The following is a 26,293-nucleotide window of genomic DNA, read 5'->3' as shown; positions in this document are numbered from 1 at the left end:
TGTTTTAGGTAACACCACAGTATGACAGGTCCGGACTGGGACCTAAAACCAGCCCGGGCATTTTAGAAACGTCGGCCCCTACTTCCCACAAAAACACTACATTGTCATGCTGGCTAGATGGCCTCACGGCCCTTTGACCACACCGGCCCATAGGGCATTTGCCCGATCTGCCCTATGGCCAGTCCGGGCCTGCAGTATGACTTCAATAAATAAAAGCTTAAATTTCTTTTAAAATATCACTATTTGATGAGTTGTTTATTAAGCATGTAAAAAAATTAAGAAAAATTTCACTAATTTGCAATTAGACTTTTCACATAAATTCATTATTTTGGAAATTGGCCTGTGGACATTTGCTCCAGTTGTTTCCGAAATCTCGCTTTCGAATTAGCTAACGATTTAATGGCTTTTAATCTATTTTTAGTTTTAAATACCTCTTTGCACTTTTTAAGGTGGCCATTCCCAATTGTGTTGATGTAATAATTAAGGCAGTGTTCTAAACGTTTCGGCCTTTCTACTTCTGGAATGCCATCAATGCAAAGGTTATTCTAAATTTCCATAATTTTTTCATCCTCTTTGATTGACTGTTTGGCCTTAGGAACTCTATTTATGACATACGTCTGGTTGTAAAAAGGAACGATTACTTTATAAATTTTTACAAATAATTCGTACACCTCCTGTCTGGGATATAAATCCATCTCCTCAGAGGAATGGCTACATTTTCTTTGGTTGTTCGCATTTTGGTGCTCAATTGCTCTTCCAAACTCTGACTTTCTGCTGAGGGACTGCTGAGTTGCACCTATAACGTACATCAAAACTGAAGGGCACTCTTCAATTTTTTTATTAACGTCGATGTGCATTATTTTCACTTTTTTGGATCCATTTTCAATAATTCTCCTTAGAAGAAGGTTGACTCCCACAACTCTTTCTCTTTCGTTGAGTTCATTGTAGCCCTGAAATAGGTTGAATTAGTTTCTACACTTTTCTATATTACCAGAAGTATATTAACTTTCTGATGTAGAGTAAAATAATTGAAGTGGGTTTTCTTACAGTAGTATGCTTCAGTGAATTTAATATTTTTTCTTTCTGTCGTTCATCATTATTAATTAAATTTACCATTGTCGAAGTAACTTTGCTTTCTGCGGTATTAACTAAAATTGGTTTTATAATACCTTTCATCTCACTGAGATCTCTAGAGTTTAATTTTGTTATCCACAAATAAATTTTTTTGTGACAGTCATTCATATTTAAATCTGATGATTGAAATTCATTTTGAGCTTCCTGAAGTAACGCTGGGAAAGTTTCATCATAATTTTCATCTAAACAATTTATTTTTTTGGGTTATGTCAAAATTATATTATAAGCTGAGTGACTAAAAACTGAAATGCAACGTACGTGCTATCATGAATTTTCTTTCTGAATTAACTTTCCTTTTTTTTCTTTATTGGTGACTTGTTTGTAACGAGTGGTATGCTGAAAATTGAATTTTATGATATGAGAACAATGTACGGTTATAGGTATTATCAGAAATATTACTTGGTTATTGTCCCAAGTGGTTTTGTAATAGGTGCGTCTTCATCTACTTCAGCAAGGTTCATTAAAGCAATGTCAATATCATCATTATCAAGAATTTCTTCAAATTCAGCAACTTCATCGGCAACTGTAGTATAATAACTATCGTTACTTGACTCATCTGTTAAATTGAAATTTCAAATTAGTATAGTTTCAACACTTTCCGTGTCATAACAACATACAATTAACAATATCTGAGCTCTCAGAACACGGTGTGCTAGAGTTGTCCTCTTCGGAGCTGCAGGGTTCGGAGTCCAAGCTCGAATTTGAACTAACACTACTATTTATCTCTGGTTGTTTTATACCAAGAGTCTCATATGTATTGATTCCCCAGAAACTCATTCTAAAAATATTCTAATTAAAAATATATGTGTATCACAATACATTATCAAACGAAAAACATACTTAATTTTGTAGCTCATTTGCATCTTTGGACCAGTCTCCTTTGGTGTTGAATATTGAAATTTGAAAATTACCGTTGCCAAAAATTCAAATTTCCCAATATTCCCATTGACGACCGCACGCGTGATACGCATGCGCGAAAACCGAAAGCGGAATTTCCTTCCAAAAAGGAAATGACGTCTGCCTCACTTCGGGTGTAATATCAAAAAGAGCTAATAGAGGGCGCTAAAGGGGCATCGCGAATTATGATTACACGTTTTTATAGAAGTGATATATCCAGGAACGCAGTTCATTAATACATCCATGGTGATACTCGCAGTGGCGGCGCCAGGATATTACTATGTGTAGGCTACTTAATTCTTTAATTTGGGGGCCCCGCTTTACATACACTAACTAAACAAAACTGTGACAAAACCGGTTTATTTTTAATAATTTACAAAAGAAATGTACATAACTGTTTAAATGTACTCAGAAGTTATTTTTTTAGTCGATGAGCATAACAATGAACATATGGGCAACATCCTCCAACAGCATTCTCCATTTTCACTTACAATAGATGCAAAAACACTTGCCAGTAAATTTGCCACAGCCACTCTTTATTTTATCTTTATTTTGGAAATTGGGACTCGGAGAGTCGGAAAACCGCGCAATTTATCATCTGTCTAATGATGCAACACTTTTTGAAGTAGCTAGTTTAGCAACTACAACGAATCAAGGCTGCGTTCGAAAAAATATTAGAAATCACTGTTCAGTGTTCGCAACTTAAAAACAGCAAGCTTTTAATTCGGATTTTGATATTTCTAGTTTCGCAAATCATTTTAGGGGGCCGTTCGGGGCCCCTTCATCTAGATTTGGGGCCCCTACAAGTTCATAAAAAAATTATGAAATGATATTAAACAAATTTTACTATTCACAATTCATGATGCTTACAAAACTAACGTTCAAATAAATAAAGTAACTTTCCATTGATATTTCAGAATGAAAAGTTAACATTGGTGAGGTGAAAGCTCGCTAATATAAGCTTCACCCGACAACGACATAGTGATTTTTTTCTAAACTACGGCAATTCTTACCAAATCATAGACAGTGTCGTTAATGATAAAATTTAAAAATATAGATTTCAAAAATATCACATAGAATTGCCTCAGGTGAAGTTTGTTTTGGGCCACGATTCTCAGGAAAATTATCACAGTCTCAAAACGGGTGACTGGAGCATATGTCTCTTCAGGGTCTTCATAGCTGGGCTAGATGAGTGGCCATACCCACATCATGGGACATTCTTGCTCTTATCAGCTGGCCAATAACTTGCGAAGATGGTTCGACGACTTCTGTTCGTAGACTTCAAGCAACTTCTCCCACATATCTTTAGGGGAGTCACAGTTCATTATCATAGGCTGGACCTTGCTTGAGAGTGATGACCATATGATCGTACGCTATCTCGAAATTCTTGTAGTCTCACAAGTACGTGGCGGTTTCCGAAGCTGATGGCAATAATGGCAGCGTGGTTGGCTCAATACAACTACCCTTGATTACACCAAACACATCTCGGATCGTAAGAGCATCGGAAACTGGTACTTTCCAGCTCCTCCAATTCTCGGAACCGCTCAACTTATCAATCTCAGTTTGAAGTAGTCATCCATCTTAAACTGCAATGAGGAACATGATTCACCCTTGTTTGACAGAGTACCTGGAACAGGATGTGCAGTTGTCCCACCAGTTTACTCCACTAGGTAACGTGCGAATCATCAATGGTGCAGTGGAAGCGTGCTGGGAACATAACCTGTTGAAGTGACTTCGAGTATATGTCGACAGAATTAGGTCTGGGTTTTATGTTTCCGAAATGAAGAACAATTTTATAACATATTTAAACTATCCTTACACTGTTAAAAAAATTGTTCTAATTTGAACAAATCGCCGTTCAGAAGGTTGTCCCTGTAACAGAACGCCATTTTGTTCTAAAATGAACAAAAAATATTCGTTCGATAAAGAACGATGGTTGATGGTTCAATATTGAACTTAGATGTTCTATATTGAACAAACTTTCTTTGTTCAAATTAGAACGTTTTGTCGTTCGTGGTGGGACGCTTTGTCGTTCGACGTGGATCATTTTCTCGTTCGCCGCGGAACACTTTGTCGTTCCGCGGTAGAACGCTTTATTGTTCGACTTGGAATGCTTTATCGTTATCCAATACAAAGGGTACATTAAGTTATCGCTTTCCAAATTTTAATTAATGTCTCCTGGCGGCGGTTCATTATGCTAAATTAATAAAAGTAACCTAACATAACACATGGCCTACCGAAAAGGAAAACCCGGCCTAAAACTAGATTATTTGAATTTAGATCCAACCTCAACTACAACCATCTTATTAAGCTTAAAATATCTACCATGAAAGTGATATGCATAAAATAAATAAAGCCTTTTCATAGCGCAAAAGATAAAACATACTATTCTCAGCCGTATGGCCGAGAACTAGTAACAGACGATTTTAGAATTTATTTCTATGCTGAAAACGTCAAACCAAATTGCAGTATATTACGAAATATTTTCTGTAAATTTTAATTCTGGAACTTGGGCAATTACATTTCCGAACGAATTTCGTCTACCTTGCCAATCGAATAAAAGTATACTTAAAAAAAACGGTGCGTGTCCTATAAATTTGGACCTTTCACAACCATTTTTCGTTTTCCACTTCGTTAGGACACGGAGGTTATTTATATCGTTATTTGTGTGAAGATTCTTTTCAATAGGTGGGGTAGTTTCTGAGAAACAGCGTTACAGACCCAACGCCATTTGAGTCGCTAGTGAAGGAGCTACGCTCCAACAATGAAATTGAATCTTCAGTAAATTTCCAAACACACTGTACTAAAAAAACAACTTCCTTACAACATGTTCTTACTCAACCTGTAAATAAATTACTACGAGTATTAGTTTAATCAACCAGTACACTAACTTAAAACAACATAATAATATACGAAAAAACTACCTATAACAAAGTGCACTATAAACCACTCATTTATTACTTTATGGATGTTATACTTGTTTGTTACTTTTGGCCATACGAAGTTTTCCGCAAAATAGTGTCACACTTATTTGTTACTTTTGGCCGTACGAAGTTTTCCGCAAAATAGTGTCACACTTATTTGTTACTTTTGGCCTTACGACGTTTACCGCAAAATAGTGTCACACTTATTCGTTACTTTTGGTCATACGTTGAAAGTGTCACGCTTATATGTTAGTACATGTACATGAAACCAATATAGGATTGTGTGTAAAACCTGTTCTAAGGGGAACGAATCTATTCTATTGTTTAGTTTACAAGCCTTCCTCCAGAGGGCGAAAGAGCATTCGTTCTTATTTGAACGAAATAAAATATCTTGAACACACCCTTTGTTACATACCTTTAGAACGCTATCGTTCATTTCTGAACAGACTGTTCTAAGTTGAACGTCTTCTGAACGAATTTTTTTAACAGTGTACTTCAGAGTATACACTAGTTTGTTTTAAATTTAATCCGAAAAATGATCAGGATTCCAGTTAGCTCTATTTACCCTAGTTTGATGAAAATTTGACCAAAACGAAAAAAAAAGAAGTTGAATAGAAATTTAGATAAAATAATTTGTTAAATAGCTGATATTATTATTAATGGAAGAATATCTTTTTTTGCGGCACTACCAATATTCATTTTACAAAGTTGAACTTAGTTGCACCGACATTTAAAGTACTTCCAGTTGACCAACAAATTGATTGTTACCTGTTTATTATAAAATGAACTAAGCGACGTTTAACATATGGACTTAAAAATGGTTGTGCAGGCGACAGTCGAGTAGGATCGTTTCCGAATTTGGGAGAGGCAAAGCAGCTCAAACCTTGGCGTCCCGGGGGGGGGGGGGGATTAGTAAATGCATTTAAAAATGTATTTTGAAATTGAATAAATTAAGGGCCGTAGCTGAGGTTAATAATATCTCAATTAAGCCTCTAATACTTTTAATTAGTCAATTTATCGTTTGTTATCAGCGGTAGAATAACAGTTATTAATTGTTAAATGAAATATTAAAATGGTTATTAGAAGCACTCAGCATGTCTCTACAAGTATTCCCACACAGCACAAACCAGTCCAAAAGTGGTTAGGCCGACTATTGTAAAAACCTTTAATATGATTCCTCACAGCAAATATTGGTGGGACCGACAGTTGGCGAAGAGTACATCGCTGACTTTTCCTTTTTGCTATCCACTGGATAGTCGCGAATGTCACAACACTTTAATTACAAATAAAAATTATGTTGCTTATTTGGATCGACTGTTGGGTCGACTACTATATGAGCTTTTAACATCTAATATATAAAGATGAGGGTTTGTATATACGTTTGTCCGCTATAGGAATCTACAGTTTTCAACTTCCCCTGTAGCACAAAGAGTCGATTTAGGGTCGGGCTTTAGTCGAATAGTCGCTTTTCGGTCCTGGTCCAAATGCCGACTCTAAAAGTCTTTGAAGAATTTTTAGCGATTGATATCTCGAAATGCCTAGTTCTTTTGATTATATTTTGCTTGGGAGAGCTTTTATTTTAATTTTTTTACGCGCAGCTAACGGACTGAAACATTAACTGGGTTCTTATAATTTTAATTGAAGATTGAATTATCTAGTTAAGCTTATGATTTTGAATAAATTATCACAAGGTTATTTAAGACTAAATATTTTATTGAATGCTGCTTTAGCAGCCAAGACGCTGATTTTGGCCTTTCTCTGACAAGGTTTGTTTTTAATCTGCCCTAACTTCTCTCTCTCCTTGGCGAAGAAAGCTCGGTTTTTTCGGTCGGACCCACTATCCTGCTCATTGTTCAGGTGGGGAGGACCAATAATCCCCTAGCGTCTTTTAGGCGACTATTAGTCGCGCATTACTCTGGAAATTTTCCCTTTTTTCGGGCGAGGAGATAGAGAGTTGAAGGGTTTTCCCAGAACTGACCAAGTTATAATAGGTCGGAAAGTTTTTTTGGGTTTTTCTTTCCTTTTGAAGCAATGTCCCTTAGAAAAGAGCATTTTACAACGGTTTTTACATTTTGTCAAATTTCGAGTTTTAAATTATTTTATACAATTTTAGAAGCTATAATTTTAAGTTTAAGAATTTAGTTAGAATTAAATATTTTTTGAAGTTTTAGGATCAATTTCTTAACACTCCCCCCGGTAATACTTGAGTATTCCGAGGGTATTACCTTGTGACCAAATTTTATACACTTTGAAATTGAACATTTGAATTGGAAATACACTTTTACACTTTTTTTTTTTTTACATTTGGTTTACAGTTTTTCATTTGAGTTTTAATCTCTTATTTCTAAGTTACAAAGATGTTGAACTGTACGCTGGATAATAGTGCCTGTAGCGGTTTTTACCAGACAATATCTACATTTCTTATCTCGACCAATGATAACCTCAACTATTCTACCCAATTTCCACATATGACGGGGGAGTTTCTTGTCCGAAATTATTACTATGTCATCTTTTTTTATTTCTTTTATATTTTTAGGATTTTTCCCATAATGGGCTGTGCGTAATTGCATTAAATACTCGCGTTGAAAGCGCTTCCATAGTTTGTTAATTACATTTTCCCTGTGCTTTAACCGATTTGTTAGTTGTAATTTAGTAGCTGGCAATTTTAAGTTTTTATTATTATTCTCAATTGGCGGTAGAGATGTTACTCGTCTACCGATCAAAAATTCAGCCGGAGTTAAAGGTGCTGGTTCGCGTAAATCATTGTAAACGTAACTTATCGGGCGGGAATTTATCATTGCTTCCGCTTCTGTTAATGCGGTTTCCATCTCGACATAGTTTAAGAAAGAATTACCCAGATTCTTTTTTAATGCGATTTTAGTAGATTTTACTAAGACTTCCCACCAGCCCCCGTACCACGCGGCCCTTTCAATTATGAATTTCCATTTGATCCCTCGAGTTGTAAAGAACTCCTGAAATTTTGATTGATCTATATTATCCCAAATTTGCTTTAATTGTTTATTTGCAGCTTTAAACGTTTTGGCGTTATCGCTATAAATTGTAGTTGGGACGCCTCTTCTTGAAATTATCCGTCTAAATGCTAGGAGAAAATCCTCGGTGCTTAGGGAGGGAACCAACTCCAGGTGAACTGCACGGGTAACCGCGCACGTTACTAAACAAAAATAGGCCTTTTCAGATTTTAGGCCATTTTTTACTAAAATGGGACCTCCAAAATCCACCCCAATTATTGAAAATGCAGGAATGTCGTTTACTCTGTCTTCCGGCAGTGCTGCAGTCGGAGTATCTAAAGGCTTAACGCTTAAGTATTTACAGATTAAACATTTTTTTATAATTGTCTTTGCTAGTTGCCTCCCTGCGGGAACCCAGTAGCGTTCTCTCATTTGAGTGATAGTGTCGTTTATTCCTCCATGCCCCGTCTTCCCATGGCACCTGATCATCAGCTGCTTAGTTAGAGGTTCACTTTTGGGCAGTAGAATGGGATGCTTTTCTTTGTACGTGAGAGATGATTCTCCTAACCTACCCCCCACGCATATTAGCTCGTGCTCGTTTATCATAGGATTAAGAGTGAATAGGTGTGATGTTTTGCTAAGTTCGCCTTTTCTTATCTCATTTATTTCACGGCTGTACACTTTTGATTGTATAGACTTTACCCATCTAATTTCTGCCTCTTCTAACTCCTCTGCTGTTATAGGTCCTGTCGTTTTATTTTTACCTTTTAGGATTCTAACTATATACGCTGTGATTCTTAGGTTCTTGTCCAATGAATTGTGCCTATTTAGGTCTATTATCTCTTCAATCGGAGTGATAATTTGATTTGTGACTTTTAATGATAGTGTGATTTTCTTACGTTCGTGATCTATTATTTCTAGATTGGCTTCTGGGTTGTTGAGGGTAGGCCATGTTTCTTTAGGATCTGACAACCATGTAGGCCCAGCCCACCAAAGTTGACTATTTACCAAATTGTCTGCGCCCATCCCTCTACTTGGAAGGTCCGCGGGGTTTATAACCCCCGGGCAGTGATACCACGAATACACGTCTGAATGTTTTTGAATTTCCTGGACCCGATTTGAAACGAATGGTTTCCAAGTTTTAGGATCCCCCTTAATCCAGCTTAATGCTATTGTTGAGTCAGTCCAATAGGTTATTTTGCTTAGATTAGGTTCGAATGTATTTTTGATGTGATTAGCCAATTTGGCTGCTAGCAAACACCCCATTAATTCTAGTTTAGGTAATGTTAATACTTCTGGTTCCCTTTTTAGGATTGTGATGGTGTTTTTAGCGCTGTTTTTATCCTTGTACTTTGTCTCCCCAAATTTTAATGGCGTGACTCTGGTTTTAGCGGCGACCAAAACGGTTTCTATTTTCCCTTCGTTTGATTTGTATCGTAGGTATATTGCAGTTGCGTATGCTTTCAGTGACGCGTCACAAAAACAATGTAATTCTACCTTCCCTGATACACCGTTGCCACGAGAAAAATAACATCTATCTATTCTGATTTTGTGTAGGTGTGGCAATTCTAAAATCCAAGCGTTGAATTCCTTTTCGATATTTTCCGGTAATTTACCATCCCATTCTACTTTTGCTTCCCATATTTTTTGAAATAAAATTTTGGCCCTTATTGTAAAAGGTCCTAACAATCCTATAGGGTCGAAGATTTGTGACGCTAAGCTCAACACGTGTCTTTTGGTTCTTTCGTTGGTTCTAGCTAATGTCATTAAATTTGATAGTTCGTATGAAAAAGTATCTGCATTCGGATCCCAATTTTTTCCTAACACTTTAGACTCCTTCTCGTGATCTCTTGTTTCAAAAAGCTTATATCCTAACTGGCTATCGTGTTCTTTCCATAATTCCCTGAGTTTTTTAGAATTACTCCCCCATTTTCGGAATTCCATTCCAGCTGTTTTCATTAATTTTGCGGCTCCCTTACACATTTCAAACCCTTCTTTCACCTCATCTACCCCCGATGTCAAATCATCAACATACAAGTCCTGATTTAGTTTGTCTACGATAGTTTGGTTGACCTGAGGGTTGTGTTGTAAATGAAATTTAATTGTGGCCGCTAGGAGGAAGGCTGAACACGTAACCCCGAACGGGACTCTCGTCATTCGTAGGACCTGATATGTGTCTTGAAGAATTTTCCCATTGTCTTCCTTAATCCAGAGAAATCTTACCGCATCTTTGTCGGCCTCGCTTATCGCAACTTGCAAATATGCCTGTTTGATGTCGGCGACTATGGCTATTGAGTATTTTCTAAAACGCAGGAGTAAAAGAAGTATGTCTGGATTCAGATTTGGGCCCTGTTCCAAACACTCATTTAGGGAGGGACAATTAATTCCATGTGATGACCCATCTAGAACCACCCTTAATTTGGTAGTAGCAGCTTCATTTCTAACTACTCCCTGATGTGGTAAATAGTAAGTTCCTGGCTTTGTGTTTTCTAGCTCGTGTATCGGAACCACTTCTACTACATTTTTTTTCAATTGATCTTCTATTACCTCTTTGTATTGCGAAAAATAGAGGGGATTTTTCTCGAACTTCCTGACTAATCCCTGAATTCGTTTTGTGGCTTGTGGAAGATTATCTGGAAGTTTGTCTCGACTAACTCTCCAAGGAAACTTAACCTCGTACCTTCCGTGTTTGAACTGCATTTCTTTGAACACCTGCCCTATTGTGGCCTCGTCTCTATTTTGCGAAATTTCCTGACTATTAATTCCCAAACCTTCCAATTCCCAAAATTTTCTTAGGACTTTATCGACTTGCTTTACTCCTGCGAATAAAACAACACCGGAGTTCTCGGTATAGGTTGGCGCTCCGGTAGGCCCATGAAGCGCCCACCCCAGTATGGTTTCCATGGCAACCAAAGTAGGACTTAATCTATTGAAATTCGTTGTGCAAATTGACCAATACAAATCACTTCCGATAAGAATTTCGATCTCGGAGCTATCCCTTTCCCAACCCCTTGAATCATCTGCTAACTGTAGGCCCTTTTCCCACATGACGGCTGTTAGCTCTGCACTTTTGAGTGACGTAACTGAGTTACATATGAAGGGTATTTCTGTGAGAGTGATTTCTACCTGTTTATCCGGAAAATTCCTGTTTTCTAACACTACCATGACCTTTCTACACTTTTTAGAGATAGGCTTTTCGTTTCCGAAACTATATAGGTCTAAAGCTTGTTCCCCTATTACTGGTAAACCTAATTTTCTTGATAAATCTTCCTTAATGAAACTAGTCTGGCTCCCCCCGTCGAAGAGACATCTAGCTATTTGATAGTTTTTTTTATTGTCGGATTTTTTGTGATTGCTAAAGCTGTTTGTAATAGAATTACATTCGTATTGTTGTTTGTAGGAGCTACGCTTGACGTACAAACCGTTTTGACCTCTGTAAATGAGTTTGAATTTTCGCGCGAATTTTGAATAGGCCTAGCTTGGTTCGCTTCATTGAGTTCGCATATTGATAAATTATGATTTTTGTGACATTTTAGGCAAGTTTGATACCTGGATTTACATTCCCTAGCCGTGTGATATTGACGTGTGCATGTGAAACAACGACCACTATCAGTTAGAATGCTACGTTTTTGATCTAATGTGTGATTTTTACAATTGATACTTTTGTGGTCAGCGCATTCCCTCCTGCATTTCTATATCCTACCGTTAACATAGCTGAAGATTGTTTATTTGATTCCCATTTTTTGAATTTTGGTTTATCTGGATGGAAGCTACTTATCTTTGGTTTTTTATTGCAATATCTATCAACCTGTTTCCCCCCCGTAACACCAGTTTCTCCTCCGTATAAAGCGGATTCTTCCCTACTTTCTATCTGATTCCTTATGAATTCTAAGACCTGATTTGCGTCCCAACTTCCATTTACCTTACTGTTAGTAGAACAAAACAAGGTTCTAATGTCGTTAGGAAGACACCTCAACAGAATTGGACAATAGTGGGTGGATTCAATTTTTACGTCTATGCCTAGTGCTTTTAGACTCCTTAAATTAATTTCGTAGACATTAAGCAAATTACGTAAGCCTTTCAAATTGTTAGAGCTATAAACAGGCTGAATTTCTAACAATTTATTCCTGTGGAAATGGATAGCTAAATCTTTCTTATCAAATCTAGATTTTAAAAGTTCAATAGCTTCATCGTAAGCGCGATCTGAATGCACTATTCCCTCAATTGTCTTAAACGCTTCACCTTCTAAGTATGACGTAAGGTAAATAAACTTCTCTACCTTGGTTAACCTTGGGTTATCGTCCACAGTAGCCTCGAAGCGTCCCCAAAATGTGCTCCATTTGGTCATATCCCCGTTGAATGAGTTGACGGTGAGTGCAGGCAACTTGACTTCCGTTTTCGGGGTCTTCTCGATTTGGGTAGATCCTACGTAGAGAGATGATGATGTCTTGGTTACGATTCCCCGTATTTTATTGATGACGCGTGTAGCTTTCGATTTGGCCATGGTGATCTGGTCGCGGACGTCGCTGGCTTTCTCCGTCTCGGTCTGGATCTCGGCAGCGTCTGTGATTAGGGACTCCACTCTTTCATCTATCGCCAGTAGTTCTTCCTCCTTGTTGAGTAGTACGGCGAGTAAGTCCTCCAAATCCTCGACGTTTAGCTCCTTGTTCTGGATCTCGATATGGATTTCTTTCACCTTCTTGTTTGCTGAATTTTGAATACCTTTCTGGACTGATTTCGCCAACTGGAGCTCCTCATCCTCGTTGAGATTAGAGTTTCTTGTTGTATGACTCCGCAAAACTCTCGATGCTTCGGCCATTTTCACGCGATGCTCTTATTTGTTTTCTTTCGAGTAACTAATCTGATTTTTAATTAGTATCGTATCCCGGGTTTCGACGGCACCTTGAAGAATTTTTAGCGATTGATATCTCGAAATGCCTAGTTCTTTTGATTATATTTTGCTTGGGAGAGCTTTTATTTTAATTTTTTACGCGCAGCTAACGGACTGAAACATTAACTGGGTTCTTATAATTTTAATTGAAGATTGAATTATCTAGTTAAGCTTATGATTTTGAATAAATTATCACAAGGTTATTTAAGACTAAATATTTTATTGAATGCTGCTTTAGCAGCCAAGACGCTGATTTTGGCCTTTCTCTGACAAGGTTTGTTTTTAATCTGCCCTAACTTCTCTCTCTCCTTGGCGAAGAAAGCTCGGTTTTTTCGGTCGGACCCACTATCCTGCTCATTGTTCAGGTGGGGAGGACCAATAATCCCCTAGCGTCTTTTAGGCGACTATTAGTCGCGCATTACTCTGGAAATTTTCCCTTTTTTCGGGCGAGGAGATAGAGAGTTGAAGGGTTTTCCCAGAACTGACCAAGTTATAATAGGTCGGAAAGTTTTTTTGGGTTTTTCTTTCCTTTTGAAGCAATGTCCCTTAGAAAAGAGCATTTTACAACGGTTTTTACATTTTGTCAAATTTCGAGTTTTAAATTATTTTATACAATTTTAGAAGCTATAATTTTAAGTTTAAGATTTTAGTTAGAATTAAATATTTTTTGAAGTTTTAGGATCAATTTCTTAACAGTCTTAAACCTTTTTGAGATAATTTCGCGTAAGTACGCTTTTGATCCCTTTTAAGGTCGGTATGGTGACCATATATTTTGGACTACTTGCCGTCAAAAACGACCTTACTAAGTTTAGTATTAATTTATAAGAGTAACGAAATTCAGATAGTAAATAAGAAACAAACTTTCTTATTATGCCCTGTAGCACATTTAATTCGGGCCGTCGTCGGACAAAGCCCTCAAATATCTAGGCTGGCCGACGGTCGGCCGACCTTTGGTCTTTCAGTCGAAATGCCCTAGGGAGTTATGGTCGGCCGGCCTTTAAAGCATGACTCTGTGCCGACTAAAAATGTACCTGTTTCTTACTCCAGAACGACGTTGGGCCACAGTCGGCCCAATTTCAAACCGTGACTCTATAACGACTATTAATGTGATGGTTAACCGACTCCAAAACGTCGTCGGGCCGACTGCCTAAAATTTTTTGCGTATCGATTCTGATGCTAGAGGGTTTATACGAAAAACCAAGACACCGGAATCAATTCTAGTAGGATTGTCCGCCATCTTGGAAAATAGCCGCCAATGTTTAAAAGATTGTTACTCGAACCCAACCAACACGTAGAATAAAATATGAGTTGTCACATTTATTCCACGTGTTTTGACAATCTTTGGTAAGTCTGTTAACCCTGTAACGCCGCGCCTTAATTACAGAGAGTTGATTTAGGCTCGGGCTTTGGTCGTAAAGTCGCTTTTCGGTCCTAGTCCAGATGCCGACTCTAAAAGTCGTAAACGTTTTTGCGATAATTGCAGTTAAGTACGTTTTTTATCCCTTTTAAAGTCGGTATGGTGACCTAATAGATTGGACCACTTACCGACCCAATAAGTCTTATCAATGCAACTATTAATTAGAGTCCGAACGTGGACCTTAAATTGTAATTGCAGTCGTGACTTGAAAAAGCCATTGCACATTTATAACACGACTAATGGTCGACTTATATCCAACAGTTTATTTTTAAATTAATCGCGCAGAACTGTGAAAATTAGCGATTTATTAAAACAAATTAAAACAGTTTTTTAAATAATTTCTTTTCTTTACTCTATTTTGTCGAAGAAGATCATATATTCAGCCTGAAAATGTTTGCTTTTTCAAAAATCTCTTAACTCAAGTAGGTCATATTCGAGTAATTCAATATTTTAGGGAAATACATTGTTAATTCAAATCGAGGGAATGTTCTGCGAGCACTGTTAAAACATTTTCTGCCTTTTAAACTGTTTGGATTGAATCTGAAATTACGATATATCGTTGATTCATGTTTACAAACTTAGAAAAAGATGTTACCAATACAAACACCGCTTAATATTTTTTAGGAAATCAAATTGGTACATTTTTTAGGTCGAGTCGGAAATACGGTTAAATTGGTCGTCGGCCCAACGTCGTTTCGGAGTCGCTAAACTGTCTACTTGAAGTCGGCTCAGAGTTATTTCAGATTCGGCCAGTAGTCATTTAAGAGTCGGTTATATATCCATATTAAGTAAAATTTTCTAGTCGATCGACGGTCGGCCGACCATTATTCTACTAGGACAATATTTGTCGGCCCCATATGCGGCTAGGACATTTCGACTAAAAAAAGGAAAGTCGGCCAACTGTCGGCCGACCATGCTGATCGACCTTTTTTGTCGACGTCGGCCCGACCTCAAATTGCTACATGGGATTACTTTTTTAAGTTGGCATACAGTCAAACGTTAAAGGTAGGCCGACCGTCGGCCGACCCTTTTTCGGGTAGGACATTTCGACTCAAAATAGTACGGTCGGCCGACAGTCGGTCGACCACAGATTTTTAATAATTCGTCGACGTTGGCCCGACTCTGAAACAATTCTTTTGTGCTGCAGGGGTTAGGTCAACCACATTTGGTATACTATCTCATGGTAACCTGACTGTGGTTGTCGATATTTACGGTCGACAAAACAACTTTAATTGAATTAATTAACTACTTGTTATTGCAGCATTCTTCTTTCGTCACGAATGCGTCGGAATTTTGCACCGGTGCTTTTTCCTTGGTTATACAAATGTCCATATCTCTCTGGGAAATACAAATTATCCCAGCTATTCTTAAATAAATTTAGATTTATTTTTTTGTTATGTTAAACCGAAAATTAATGATTTAATTGCAAATGATATGGCAAAGTGAAATTCTCTTTACCATGTCATACGCATTAAAAATCATTAATTTTGCAGTTAAATAAATTAATCAGCGTCAAAAAATCAACCCATTAATTACGCTAAATCGTTGGGAAGACTTTTTTTTGGAAAGAGTCGCCCCAGCATTTAAACTAAGCCGTCGGGCCAAAGATTGATTAGGTATACCTTACATTTACACTAAACTGCCGGACTGACCAATTTGTGGGTAGGCCCAATTAAAACACACAGACGTCAGGCCGACTCACTTCTGGAAGGTGGCCCAAACTTTACTCAATGCCGTCGGGCCGACGTCTTTCTGGGCAGCCGGGTGATTGTTACATTCGCGACTGTCCAGTGGATAGCAAAAAGGAAAAGTCGGCGATGTACTGTTCGCCCGAGGGGTCGGACATTTGGCCAAATCCCGTACAAAATTTGGAAAAAAATCCATAAATCAAAATCCAAGAATTTTGCTCCCACAGACTTTGTATGACAAATCCACAATAAAAAATCCTGGATTTATAAAAAATCGAAAATCCCGTACACAAAACAGGCAAATGTCCGACCCCTCGTGTTCGCCAACTGTCAGTTCGACCAATTTTTGCTGTGTGGGTTATCTTTTGAATTGGTCATGTTTTCGGAATCTGTAAATTAAATGTCCTAAAATTTCAACACTGACCTCACAAAGAATTTACCCCCCCCCCCCCAATATCCCCCCAATATACACTCTTTTAGGGTAGTAATGACCACCCAAGCCAATTTGCTTCTTTAGTTATCTCCCTCTTTCCCTCTTTGTCTCTCTGTCGCCTCTCGAACCAGGCAATTCTTCGCGAGACGATTTTCTATGTTTGAGAAGGGAAGGCCCCTCCAACTACTAAACCTGAGGGGATGGCCTTTGCTCTACGACGGCAAAGAAGGAATACTTTGTTATTAACGTTTGCGGGCCGTGACAAAACTCCGAAGCAACATAGCTTGATAATTTTGTCGATAGTGAAGGATTATTTGGAGATCCTTAAAGTTTTTATGTAGATTTTCTAGACTATTCACACATTTTTGGCAACATTCTAGAGTGAAAAAACTAGCTTTTCTGAAGCTGACGACTCCCCTTTCTTCCTCCCTCTTTTGGTAAGATAACCGCTTGGTCGCTATTCCGATCTCCTCGTTGTAGTGCCAAATCGAAAAATGCTAGTACAACATCATTAACGTGTTAAGTTTAGAACTTCTCGTTGGAGTGGCAACGGTAACTTGTCACGATAAACTTTCATAGAACTAAATCCTTTTTATTCCTTTTACACTAACAAACCAAATTTAGGAAAAGTAGAATTTGTTTGTTAAAAAAGACGTGCCTGCCTGACTTAATCCTTTGTAATACATATTGAAAAAACCCATCGTTGTCATAAGTACATTTAAATGGGTAGAGCCATGAAAGTTCTCGATGATGTTCAAGACTTAGGTGTTGTAATGTCAAGCAATATTTATTCCTTATGTTCCACTTGACCTGCAACTAAGAAAACTTTCCTGGTTCAACGTTTATTTTCTCATCTGTGATAAACGATCTGTGGCATTATTTCCGCACATACGTCCGTCTACATAGGAAATACTGTTATAGCTTTTGTAGTGCTATTCTCATTAGGGCAAAGACATTTTGGAGCGAGTACAACTCAAAGCTTCTAAAATTTATAAATATTTAATTAAATATAAGATTAATATAATTTATAAATATTTAATTAAATATAAGATTAATATAATTTATAAATATTTAATTAAATATAAGATTAATATAATTTATAAATATTTAATTAAATATAAGATTAATATAATTTATAAATATTTAATTAAATATAAGATTAATATAATTTATAAATATTTAATTAAATAGAAGATTAATATAATTTATAAATATTTAATTAAATAGAAGATTAATATAATTTATAAATATTTAATTAAATATAAGATTAATATAATTTATAAATATTTAATTAAATATAAGATTAATATAATTTATAAATATTTAATTAAATATAAGATTAATATAATTTATAAATATTTAAAATGATGTAGAATAAATTATAGTACCTAACGTTATAACTTCGTAAAGGACATTCGCCAAAGCGGTTTTCGAAAAACACCGTAGCTTATTACTGAGACGTATACCGTGAACAATTGGTGGAAACCCTGCCATTGGACGTTGAGAGGTATCCATAACATTTAGCACTCGGTCCGTCCCAAAGGTCAATATGAAGAAGATGAAGAGAAAACGCCCGTAACACAAACTCAGCATTCACACCCAACACATATACATTACAATAACGAAATATCCACAGTAATTTTGAAAGTCCTATCAGCTGCGAACGCAGAGATTTCGAGAAACTGCGTACGCAATGATTAACCTATGCACGGAAAATGCAGTTACCGTTCCGTTTTCTTCCTCCGCTGGATCACGTTCTCAAGCGACGGCCACTCGTCCGCCCCGCATTGAAACTGATGCTAATGGAAATAAGACATATTCGCTATCTTTCTCCGTTCCTGCCGATGCATGTCCCGTGCCTATGGACTGTGGGATATCCATCTTGGCTCACGCTAAAAATGTCACAGTGCGTGACTATCTCGATGCCATCGTCGCTTCCGGCGCTCCCGCAAACTGCATAACCGATGCATCTCGCTTCGGCCTGCCTGTGCATGTTTATTTTAACACCCGTACTTGGGCACTTAAATTTATGGCGGATGGTCTCCTTTTCCGAGGCCAACGCCTTGACGTCCTTCCTGTTGGAGTTGCTCCACACCGCGTCGCATTATCTGAAGTCCCTTTCTTTGCTCCGGACTCGGTCGTTACCGCTACGCTCTCTTTGTTCGGAACGATTCACGGCCGAATTCACACTCTACCGACCTCGGTCTCCAACCACGCCCCGTATGGGCCCATTCGTAGTAACCGCCGAGTCGTGTACGTGTCCTTCGCTACGCCCGATGACTACGTCAACCTCCCCGCCAGCATCGACGTTGAAATGAACGGCCTTCCGTACGTTTTCCGTGTTAACGCTTCGCTCGTGTGCTTTAGGTGCGGTGATCCGGGTCATAGTGTACAAGCTTGTCCAAAGGTCCGTCCCTCTCAGCCACCACCACCGCCTTCCAAGAACAAAAGGATCCGCAATCGACAACCCTCCCCTGCGCCTATTCGTCAAGCCGTTTCCGCAGCTACTGCGGCATTCAATACACAATTTCCGCTCACCAACATGCTTACTCGCTCGGAGTCTTTGACCACTGTCAACACTTCTTCCGCTTCCCTGGCTTCTCCCGCCACTCTCTCTCTTGGGATCCGGCGCCCATTGTCGAGGCTCCCATGGAAACCTCACCGCAGGATGATGGTTTTATTACTCCTTCTCCCCGCCGCTCCATCAAACGGTTTCTCGTTGACCCATCCGCGCAACCCTCAGCTTCCGGCTCTCCCCGAACGCATATTCGTCGATTTCGACGTCACACCTCACACGTTTTTCCTCTCCGTGAACCTCAAATGCCACGCCTGGCACGAAACCGGTCATCTCCGAAGCCGTTGTCTCACTTTGGCCAAGGAGAACCGTCCAGATGCCTCTTCGCGTACCGCCGATCCTCTACCTTCCACCGCCAACCTTGACTTGTCTCCCATCCAACCCGTCCTCGACCCGGATCTCCCTCATCCCTCAAGCCAACTTGCCACGCCCAACACCATGACCGACTCCTTCGCACAGCCTACACATTTGTGAAGCTATATTTTAGTAGTAACATTTGTGAAGCTATATTTTAGTAGTAACATTTGTGAAGCTATATTTTAGTAGTAACATTCGTGAGGCTATATTTTAGTAGTAACATTCGTGAGGCTATATTTTAGTAGTAACATTTGTGAAGCTATATTTTAGTAGTAACATTTGTGTAGCTATATTTTAGTAGTAACATTTGTGTAGCTATATTTTATTATTAGCATTTGTGAAGCTATATTTTGGTATTCACATTTGCGAAGCTATATTTTGGTATACACATTTGCGAAGCTATATTTTCGTATTCAAATTTGCGAAGCTATATTTTCGTATTCACATTTCCGAAGCTATATTTTGGTATTCACATTTGCGAAGCTTTATTTTGGTATTCACATTTGTTAAGCTATATTTCCGTATTCTAATTTGAAATTGCGATCCCTTTCTTTTAAGTTACACTTCGAAATATATATTTGCCTTATTTCCATAACAAGTTACCTTAAAAATACGATTTGAGTAAAAAATAATGCCAAAAAAATTTCAGTTTGGGTAATAATCATTAATATTTCACCTTTCATATCCTTAGATACGATGATGAAATTTTATCTCGATCACGATACACTCAGGCGCCCGATTCATTAAATTTTGGGCAATTGATTTCTTGAAAACCGCTGAGGCCACAATTGTGAGCGATACGTCAATTCAAGAGGTATGAAATTTTCTCTTGATAACGATGCCCGGATTCGTAATACCCGTGTGGGCCCTTCAGGGCCCATAAACTTGGCCAATGTGGAACTAATATTATGGCTTGGCTTACTTGTAAATTTGACCTGTGTTTCTTAGTAATTTCAAATAATGGCGCTTTGAACGCTACAGTTTTCATTAAGTAGTATTTACTCGTTTAGATGGTTAACTACTTACTTAAAAATAAAAATAAACTATTTAGATATTACACTGGCTTTCAAATAGTTGGAATTAACAAATCTAGTTTTTCTTAGGTTTTGTATTTTTTGTCATCTTTATTTCGCTTCAAAATATGGAAAATTGTTGACGAACAGGTAGATGCTGAGAACGTAACACTTGCATGCAGTGCCGTAACTAGGGCGGTGCCAGCGGTGCCCAGGCACAGGGCGCAGACTCTGGAGGGGCGCCTAAATGACCAGACCAGGACCTATACTTAGACCGCGTTTACATGGTCGCACTTTACGCGACAAACAGAGCGATCTTATTTTGGTTCGTCATGTAAAGCAAAAATTTGACAGAACGTATCGTTCCATTTTTGGTAGAAAGGTGCGACAGCATGAGGTAGACTTTTTCAATTGGAGCGACCCGAAATCGCCACAAAGACGCTGTCAAACCCTTTCGTAGAGGTTTTTCCCTAGAAAATCATCCGCAAAAGATTTACCGATTCGGAAATTAAAGCTTTGATTAATGTTATTCATGAAAAAAAACTGCTAAGTATTTTAGAAGGGAAAAGGCAGAATAATGAAGACGTTTTTAAAAATATCGAAAAAGAGTTGAAAAACTTAGGGTTTAAAAATAAGGATTGGCAACAAATTAGAAATAAATGGAAAATTTAAAACGGAATTTATTAAAGAAAAATCTATGCGATCAAAATCGGGATCAGAAGACGCGTCTTGTTCAGGCTTCAAGTATTTCGAAGAAATGAACGAAATTTTAGGCTCAAGAACGATAGCCAAAGCGCAAGAAGATGGACTCGAAAGCGAAAATTAAGATATTTACAGTAAGTTTCATATTTGTTATTATCAGTTTCTAGCTATTGGTCCGTCGAGCCGGATCCTCGTTACATCAGTGAGCCGCTACAACTCAAACTGAGGGATCTGGTCTTCTAATCCTGGCATGTGGGACAGTTCGGTTCGTGATAGTCATCTAATTCAACGAAGTATGGATAATCTGATCAACAAACGACGTGGCATCAAGTGACAGTTAACAAGACTTGAAGGAACTGTCACCAGTCACGCAACTTAACCACTCACGGACACCGCAGTAAAACTATACCAAGGCAAAGCGGAGAGAGTGGTACATGTGTTGCAAATGATTCAAACGTCTATTATATTAGCCAGTACTGCCATAGATTTCGACAAAAATGAAACTGAGTTCAACCAACTGATCGGAAGGGCAGATACACTTAGTATATTATTTAACGATCCTTTGGCTCAGCGAACAGCCGCAACAGCGCAACAAACCCAGCCAGTCTGAAGAGTCTACAATGAATTATAATCGAGTCAATTGCTTGGTATCAAGATAATCTTGGACATCATCCCAGGTTGTCTTAGCCACGGCAGAGATCGAGGTTGAACTCTCAGACGGGCAACTACGATCAATACGAGCATTGTTCGATTCCCGCTCACAAGCCAGTTTTATCTGTGAACAATGCTGCAAGAAACTACAACTTAAATGAAAACGTCTCACGGTCACCATATCAGGAGTTGGAGCCGGTGACGTTGGCACTTCACGAGGAAGCGTCCAGTTTACCATCAAACTAAACGATGGAGAAGGCCCAATCCAGGTTGACGCATTGGTAATGAAAACTGTTACTAACGATCTGCCCAATTTTCCGATTAACATTAGTTCCTGGACTCATATCAAGAACCTAAAATTGGCGGACTCAACATTTCATCAACCTGGTCCTATCGACGTGTTGCTAAGTGCTGACGTCTATCTTAATCTAGTACGAGATGGTATTCGCGCGGGACGACCGGGCACGGCCAAAGCATTGAACACCATCTTCGGTTTTGTGATTTGCGGTCCGAAGGGATTGATGAGTCAAGAACAACGATTATCCAATGATCCATATTCATTCATGTACAATCGATGACCAATTGTCTAGATTTTGGGATCTAGAAGAGATATGTCCGAAGAGAACACTCACTGTCGATGAACTTCAATGCGAAGAAAGCTTCTCAAAATTCACCACCCACAACAAGGACGAAAGATACGTAGTTCGTCTTTCATTAAAGGGTCATCAAGAACTTGGAGAATCCCGACACATGGCGGTACGGAGATTTACGAACCAAGAGAGACGACTACAAACAAATCTTGGTGTATACGAACAATATCGGACATTCGTGAAATAATATATTAACCTCGGACACATGTCCTTGCTCTATGAAGAAGAAAAAACTGCTCATAAGGGATTCTATTTACCACATCACGCCATTGTCAAAGAGAGCAGTACTACTACAAAATTAAGAGTAATTTTCGATGCGTCAGCTAAATCAACCAACGACCTCATGCTTGTCAGGCCCAAAATTCAAGACGACTTAATATTGTTATTGATTCGAATTAGGCTACACGCTGTCGTAATGACGGCAGACATTGAGAAAATGTATAGACAAATCTTAGTCCATTCACGGGACACGAATCTACAACGAATTTTCTGACGCACAAGACCATCAGAGCAATTACGTGACTACAAATTACTATGGTACTGCGTCTGCTCCGTTCCTTGCAACACAAACGCTCAAGCAACTAGCGATAGACGTTCAACAACAATATCCTAAGGCAGCACTGGCTCTAACTGAAGACTTCTATGTCGATGATTTGATGACCAGAGCCGATAACACCGAATGCGTCAAAACACTCGGTCTTCTATGGACACGGGCAACAGATACATTCTAGTTCTCAGTCACGGTAAATACAGACAAACCAATTATAACTAAACGAGTCATTCTTTCTGAAGTAGCTAAGATCTTGGATCCGATGGGACTCTTAGACTCGATAATCATCAAAACAAAACTCTTACTTCAAGGTTTATGGAAACTCAAGTTGGATTGGGACGATCATCTCCCTGATGGTGTTAACCAGAATTGGAAGGCGTTTCAGATAGACCTGAAGGAGATCAAACGATTAAACACTCAGCGTTACATCTCGCAACAGCCAGCTCAAGAATTCGGCCTCCAAGGTTTCTGCGATGCGTCCGAGAAGGCTTACGCTGCGTCAGTATACTTACGGACCAGAAATAAGGATGGTAAAGTACAAACGCATTTGATTGCAGCAAAAACCAATGTAGCACCCCTGAAACAAGTGTCATTACCGAAGCTCGAACTTTGTGGCGCCGTGCTTCTCATTCGTCTAGTCAAGACAATCCATGACGCACTTAAGAAAACCACCTTATAAACTTACTGTTGGACAGACTCGATGACGGTCTTTGGATGGCTTGCTTCACCACCACAACGTTGGAAGACGTTTATCGCTAACCGAGTATCAGAGATCCAAGGTTCGGTCACTGGAGTACAAAGGCATCATGTCAAAGGTGAACACAACCCAGCTGATTGCGGCTCTAGGGGTATGTCCGCCGTTGAACTCCACAATTATTCATTATGGTGGAATGGGCCGTCTTGGCTCAATCAGGCTACGGAATCCCACCATCAAGTCATTCCAGACGAAACTGAAGAGTGCCTACTCGATGATCGACCTATTCCTGCACTTTCTACGCTGGGTAAGGTAGATGCGTCGTTACTTGATATTTACTCATCATTGTCCGTGTTACTTCGAGTTACGGCGTACATCCATCGATTCCTGAAAAACACTCGAACGCCCAAACCTAACAGGACAACTGGTCCGTTATCTGCAACCGAAATCGACTCCGCACCCAAATATTGAGTAAAGACTGTTCAACAACAAAATTTCAGTGAAGAAATAAGATGTCTAAAGATATCTTCTCCAATTCCTTCAAAAAGTAAATTACTGTCATTAAATGCATTTCTTGATCCAGATGAATTACTTCAAGTTGGAGATCGGAATCGAAGAGCAAAACTGAATACCGATCGATTCCATCCGATGATCTTACCACGAAGAAACAAATTAATAGATCTGATACTTGTCCATGAACATTAAAGGCATTTACATGCCAGATCACAGCTGCTTATATCAGTCATTAAGCGACGCTTCTGGGTATTCGGCATTCGAGATGCGCTCAGATTTAATATTCAACGTTCCGTGCCATGAGTCCGACCGAAAGCGACCACCCCCCAGCAAAAAAAGACAGATTTACCAGCAGCACGCGTCAACCCAGCTAGAGCGTTCTTATGATGCGGTGTGGACTACGCCGGACCATTTCCCCTCAAGGTCATGAAAATTCGTGGACATAGGACTTTCAAGGTGTACGTAGCTCTCTTCGTTTGTTTTGTAACCCGAGTGATTCACTTTGAAATTGTCAGCGACATGACTGCAGATGCCTTCCTAACTGCCTTGAGACTATTCACAGGTTGAAGAGAATAGAGCTCCGACATTTATAGCGACTGTGGGTCCAACTTCCACGGTGCAAATCGAGAACTTAAGGTTTTTCTAAAGTTCACGACAGCATGGAGTAGTCGCGGTGCAATTTCACGGTCGACATCGAATGAAGGTATTCGCTGGCATTTTAATCCACCCAGCGCGCCAACCTTTGGAGGTCTCATCTAAGGCTAATCGTGGGACTAACTGCTTTGACGTTCGAAGAGATGAATACCTTACTATGCCAAGTCAAAGCGTGCCTGAATTGTAGCACTATCAACTGATCCCGACAGCCTTGTGGCTTTAACACCCGGACATTTCCTGATTGGTGACGCCTTGACTGCAATTCCAGAACCTGACCTAACGACTACCTAAACAAAACATCTCACACGATGGCAGTTAGGACAACAACTCCTTCAGCACTTTTGGCGTAGATGGAACAATGAATACCTCACCCGATGACAACAACGCCCTAAATGGCTTTCGGTCAAACGAAGCTTACATGTCAACGATCTCGACCTACTTAAGAACAAAGATCTTCCTCCGACCAAATGTAAGCTGGGCAGAATACCGGAGATACATCCTCGCGCAGACGGTTGTGTAAGAGTGGTCACCGTCAAGACAACTGACCGTGTGCTGCAGCGACCCATCAATAAATTATGCTTACTACCAATGGAATAATGTAACCTGAATAATTAAAATGATATTTTAAGAACACCGGGATGTTTGCAACTACACGTTTTTATTATTTGTAATATGTTTTTTAATCACAGAGTAAGATGATTGTTATCTAAACTTTATTTTTTATATTCTGATTTTCTGTATCAATATCATGGCCTTTCAATTTATGGGCAGTATTGTTCGATATTCGAAGTAGACATGAACGATCAATAAATTACTGTTCAGTACTTTTAATTCGTGAGTTATTATTTCGGTCACTTACTGGGTTCGTATGCGCAACATTATTGCGATGTTACAATTTTCAACGATTAACTTGTTGTAAAAGATACGACGCGACGTCTAGCATGCAATTGATTTTGAAGTATTTCTATTAACACCAGACGCGAGTGTAAAATATTTTTTCTCAAATAGTTTCGTTCTATATATGTCACAAACCAAAAAATATTAAACAACTGAAATAAGCTTTGACCAATTTGATTCGCGTCGATTTCCACTCTGGAAAGTCCTCCTAAAAATTCCAAAAAAACCCTAAAAAAAGATCGCCCCGATTTCCCGTCGGTCATAGTTCGACCTTGTAAACCCGTTTCGAAAACGCGTCCAGCCAAAGGATTAGTAACGGTGCGACTTCGAATGGTTCGACGCTACGTATGTAAGCCCCCTCTTAAACAATTTTTTTCAAGGGCGCAGTTGTAGAAGCTCGCACCGGGCGCATAAAAGGCTAGTTACGGCACTGCTTGCATGATCCGTAGATATTTCTATTTGCATATTGTCGTGAATAAATTATAAACGAAATTCAAATAAACGCGTACATATATTTCTTTTATTGTGAGAAAAATAATTCGCTCCCGTATGCTGCAAATCCTATTCTTTCCCACTGAGAAAAATAAATGCAGTAGTCAAATTCTGTGACAGTTTTTTCGAAACGAATTAAAAGTTGTATATTCATACTTGTCACGTTGCAGTCTGCCGCGCTAATTTCACTTT

General features: G+C 38.8%; 2 protein-coding genes across 2 annotated transcripts; one reads left to right on the top strand and one right to left on the bottom strand.

The window, feature by feature from the left end:
• Positions 1–7,285: 7,285 nt before the first annotated feature.
• On the bottom strand, positions 7,286–11,089 carry LOC149954431 (uncharacterized). The gene has a single exon (XM_090169896.1). The coding sequence runs from the start codon at positions 11,087–11,089 to the stop codon at positions 7,286–7,288; it is 3,804 nt and encodes a 1,267-aa protein (XP_090026022.1).
• An 11,417-nt stretch (positions 11,090–22,506) lies between these two features.
• Positions 22,507–24,173, top strand: LOC149954430 (uncharacterized). The gene is made up of 5 exons (XM_090169895.1): positions 22,507–22,713; positions 22,757–22,997; positions 23,055–23,381; positions 23,547–23,857; positions 24,129–24,173. The coding sequence occupies exons 1-5, from the start codon at positions 22,507–22,509 to the stop codon at positions 24,171–24,173; spliced, it is 1,131 nt and encodes a 376-aa protein (XP_090026021.1).
• Positions 24,174–26,293: the final 2,120 nt, after the last annotated feature.

This window comes from Leiobunum rupestre, chromosome 3 (assembly GCF_980474605.1).
Source record: "Leiobunum rupestre chromosome 3, qqLeiRupe1.1.hap1, whole genome shotgun sequence".
In the NCBI taxonomy this organism is placed as follows: Eukaryota; Metazoa; Arthropoda; class Arachnida; order Opiliones; family Sclerosomatidae; genus Leiobunum; species Leiobunum rupestre.
Note: the sequence above shows the minus strand (reverse complement) of the source record. Positions and strands in the feature narration are given on the sequence as shown.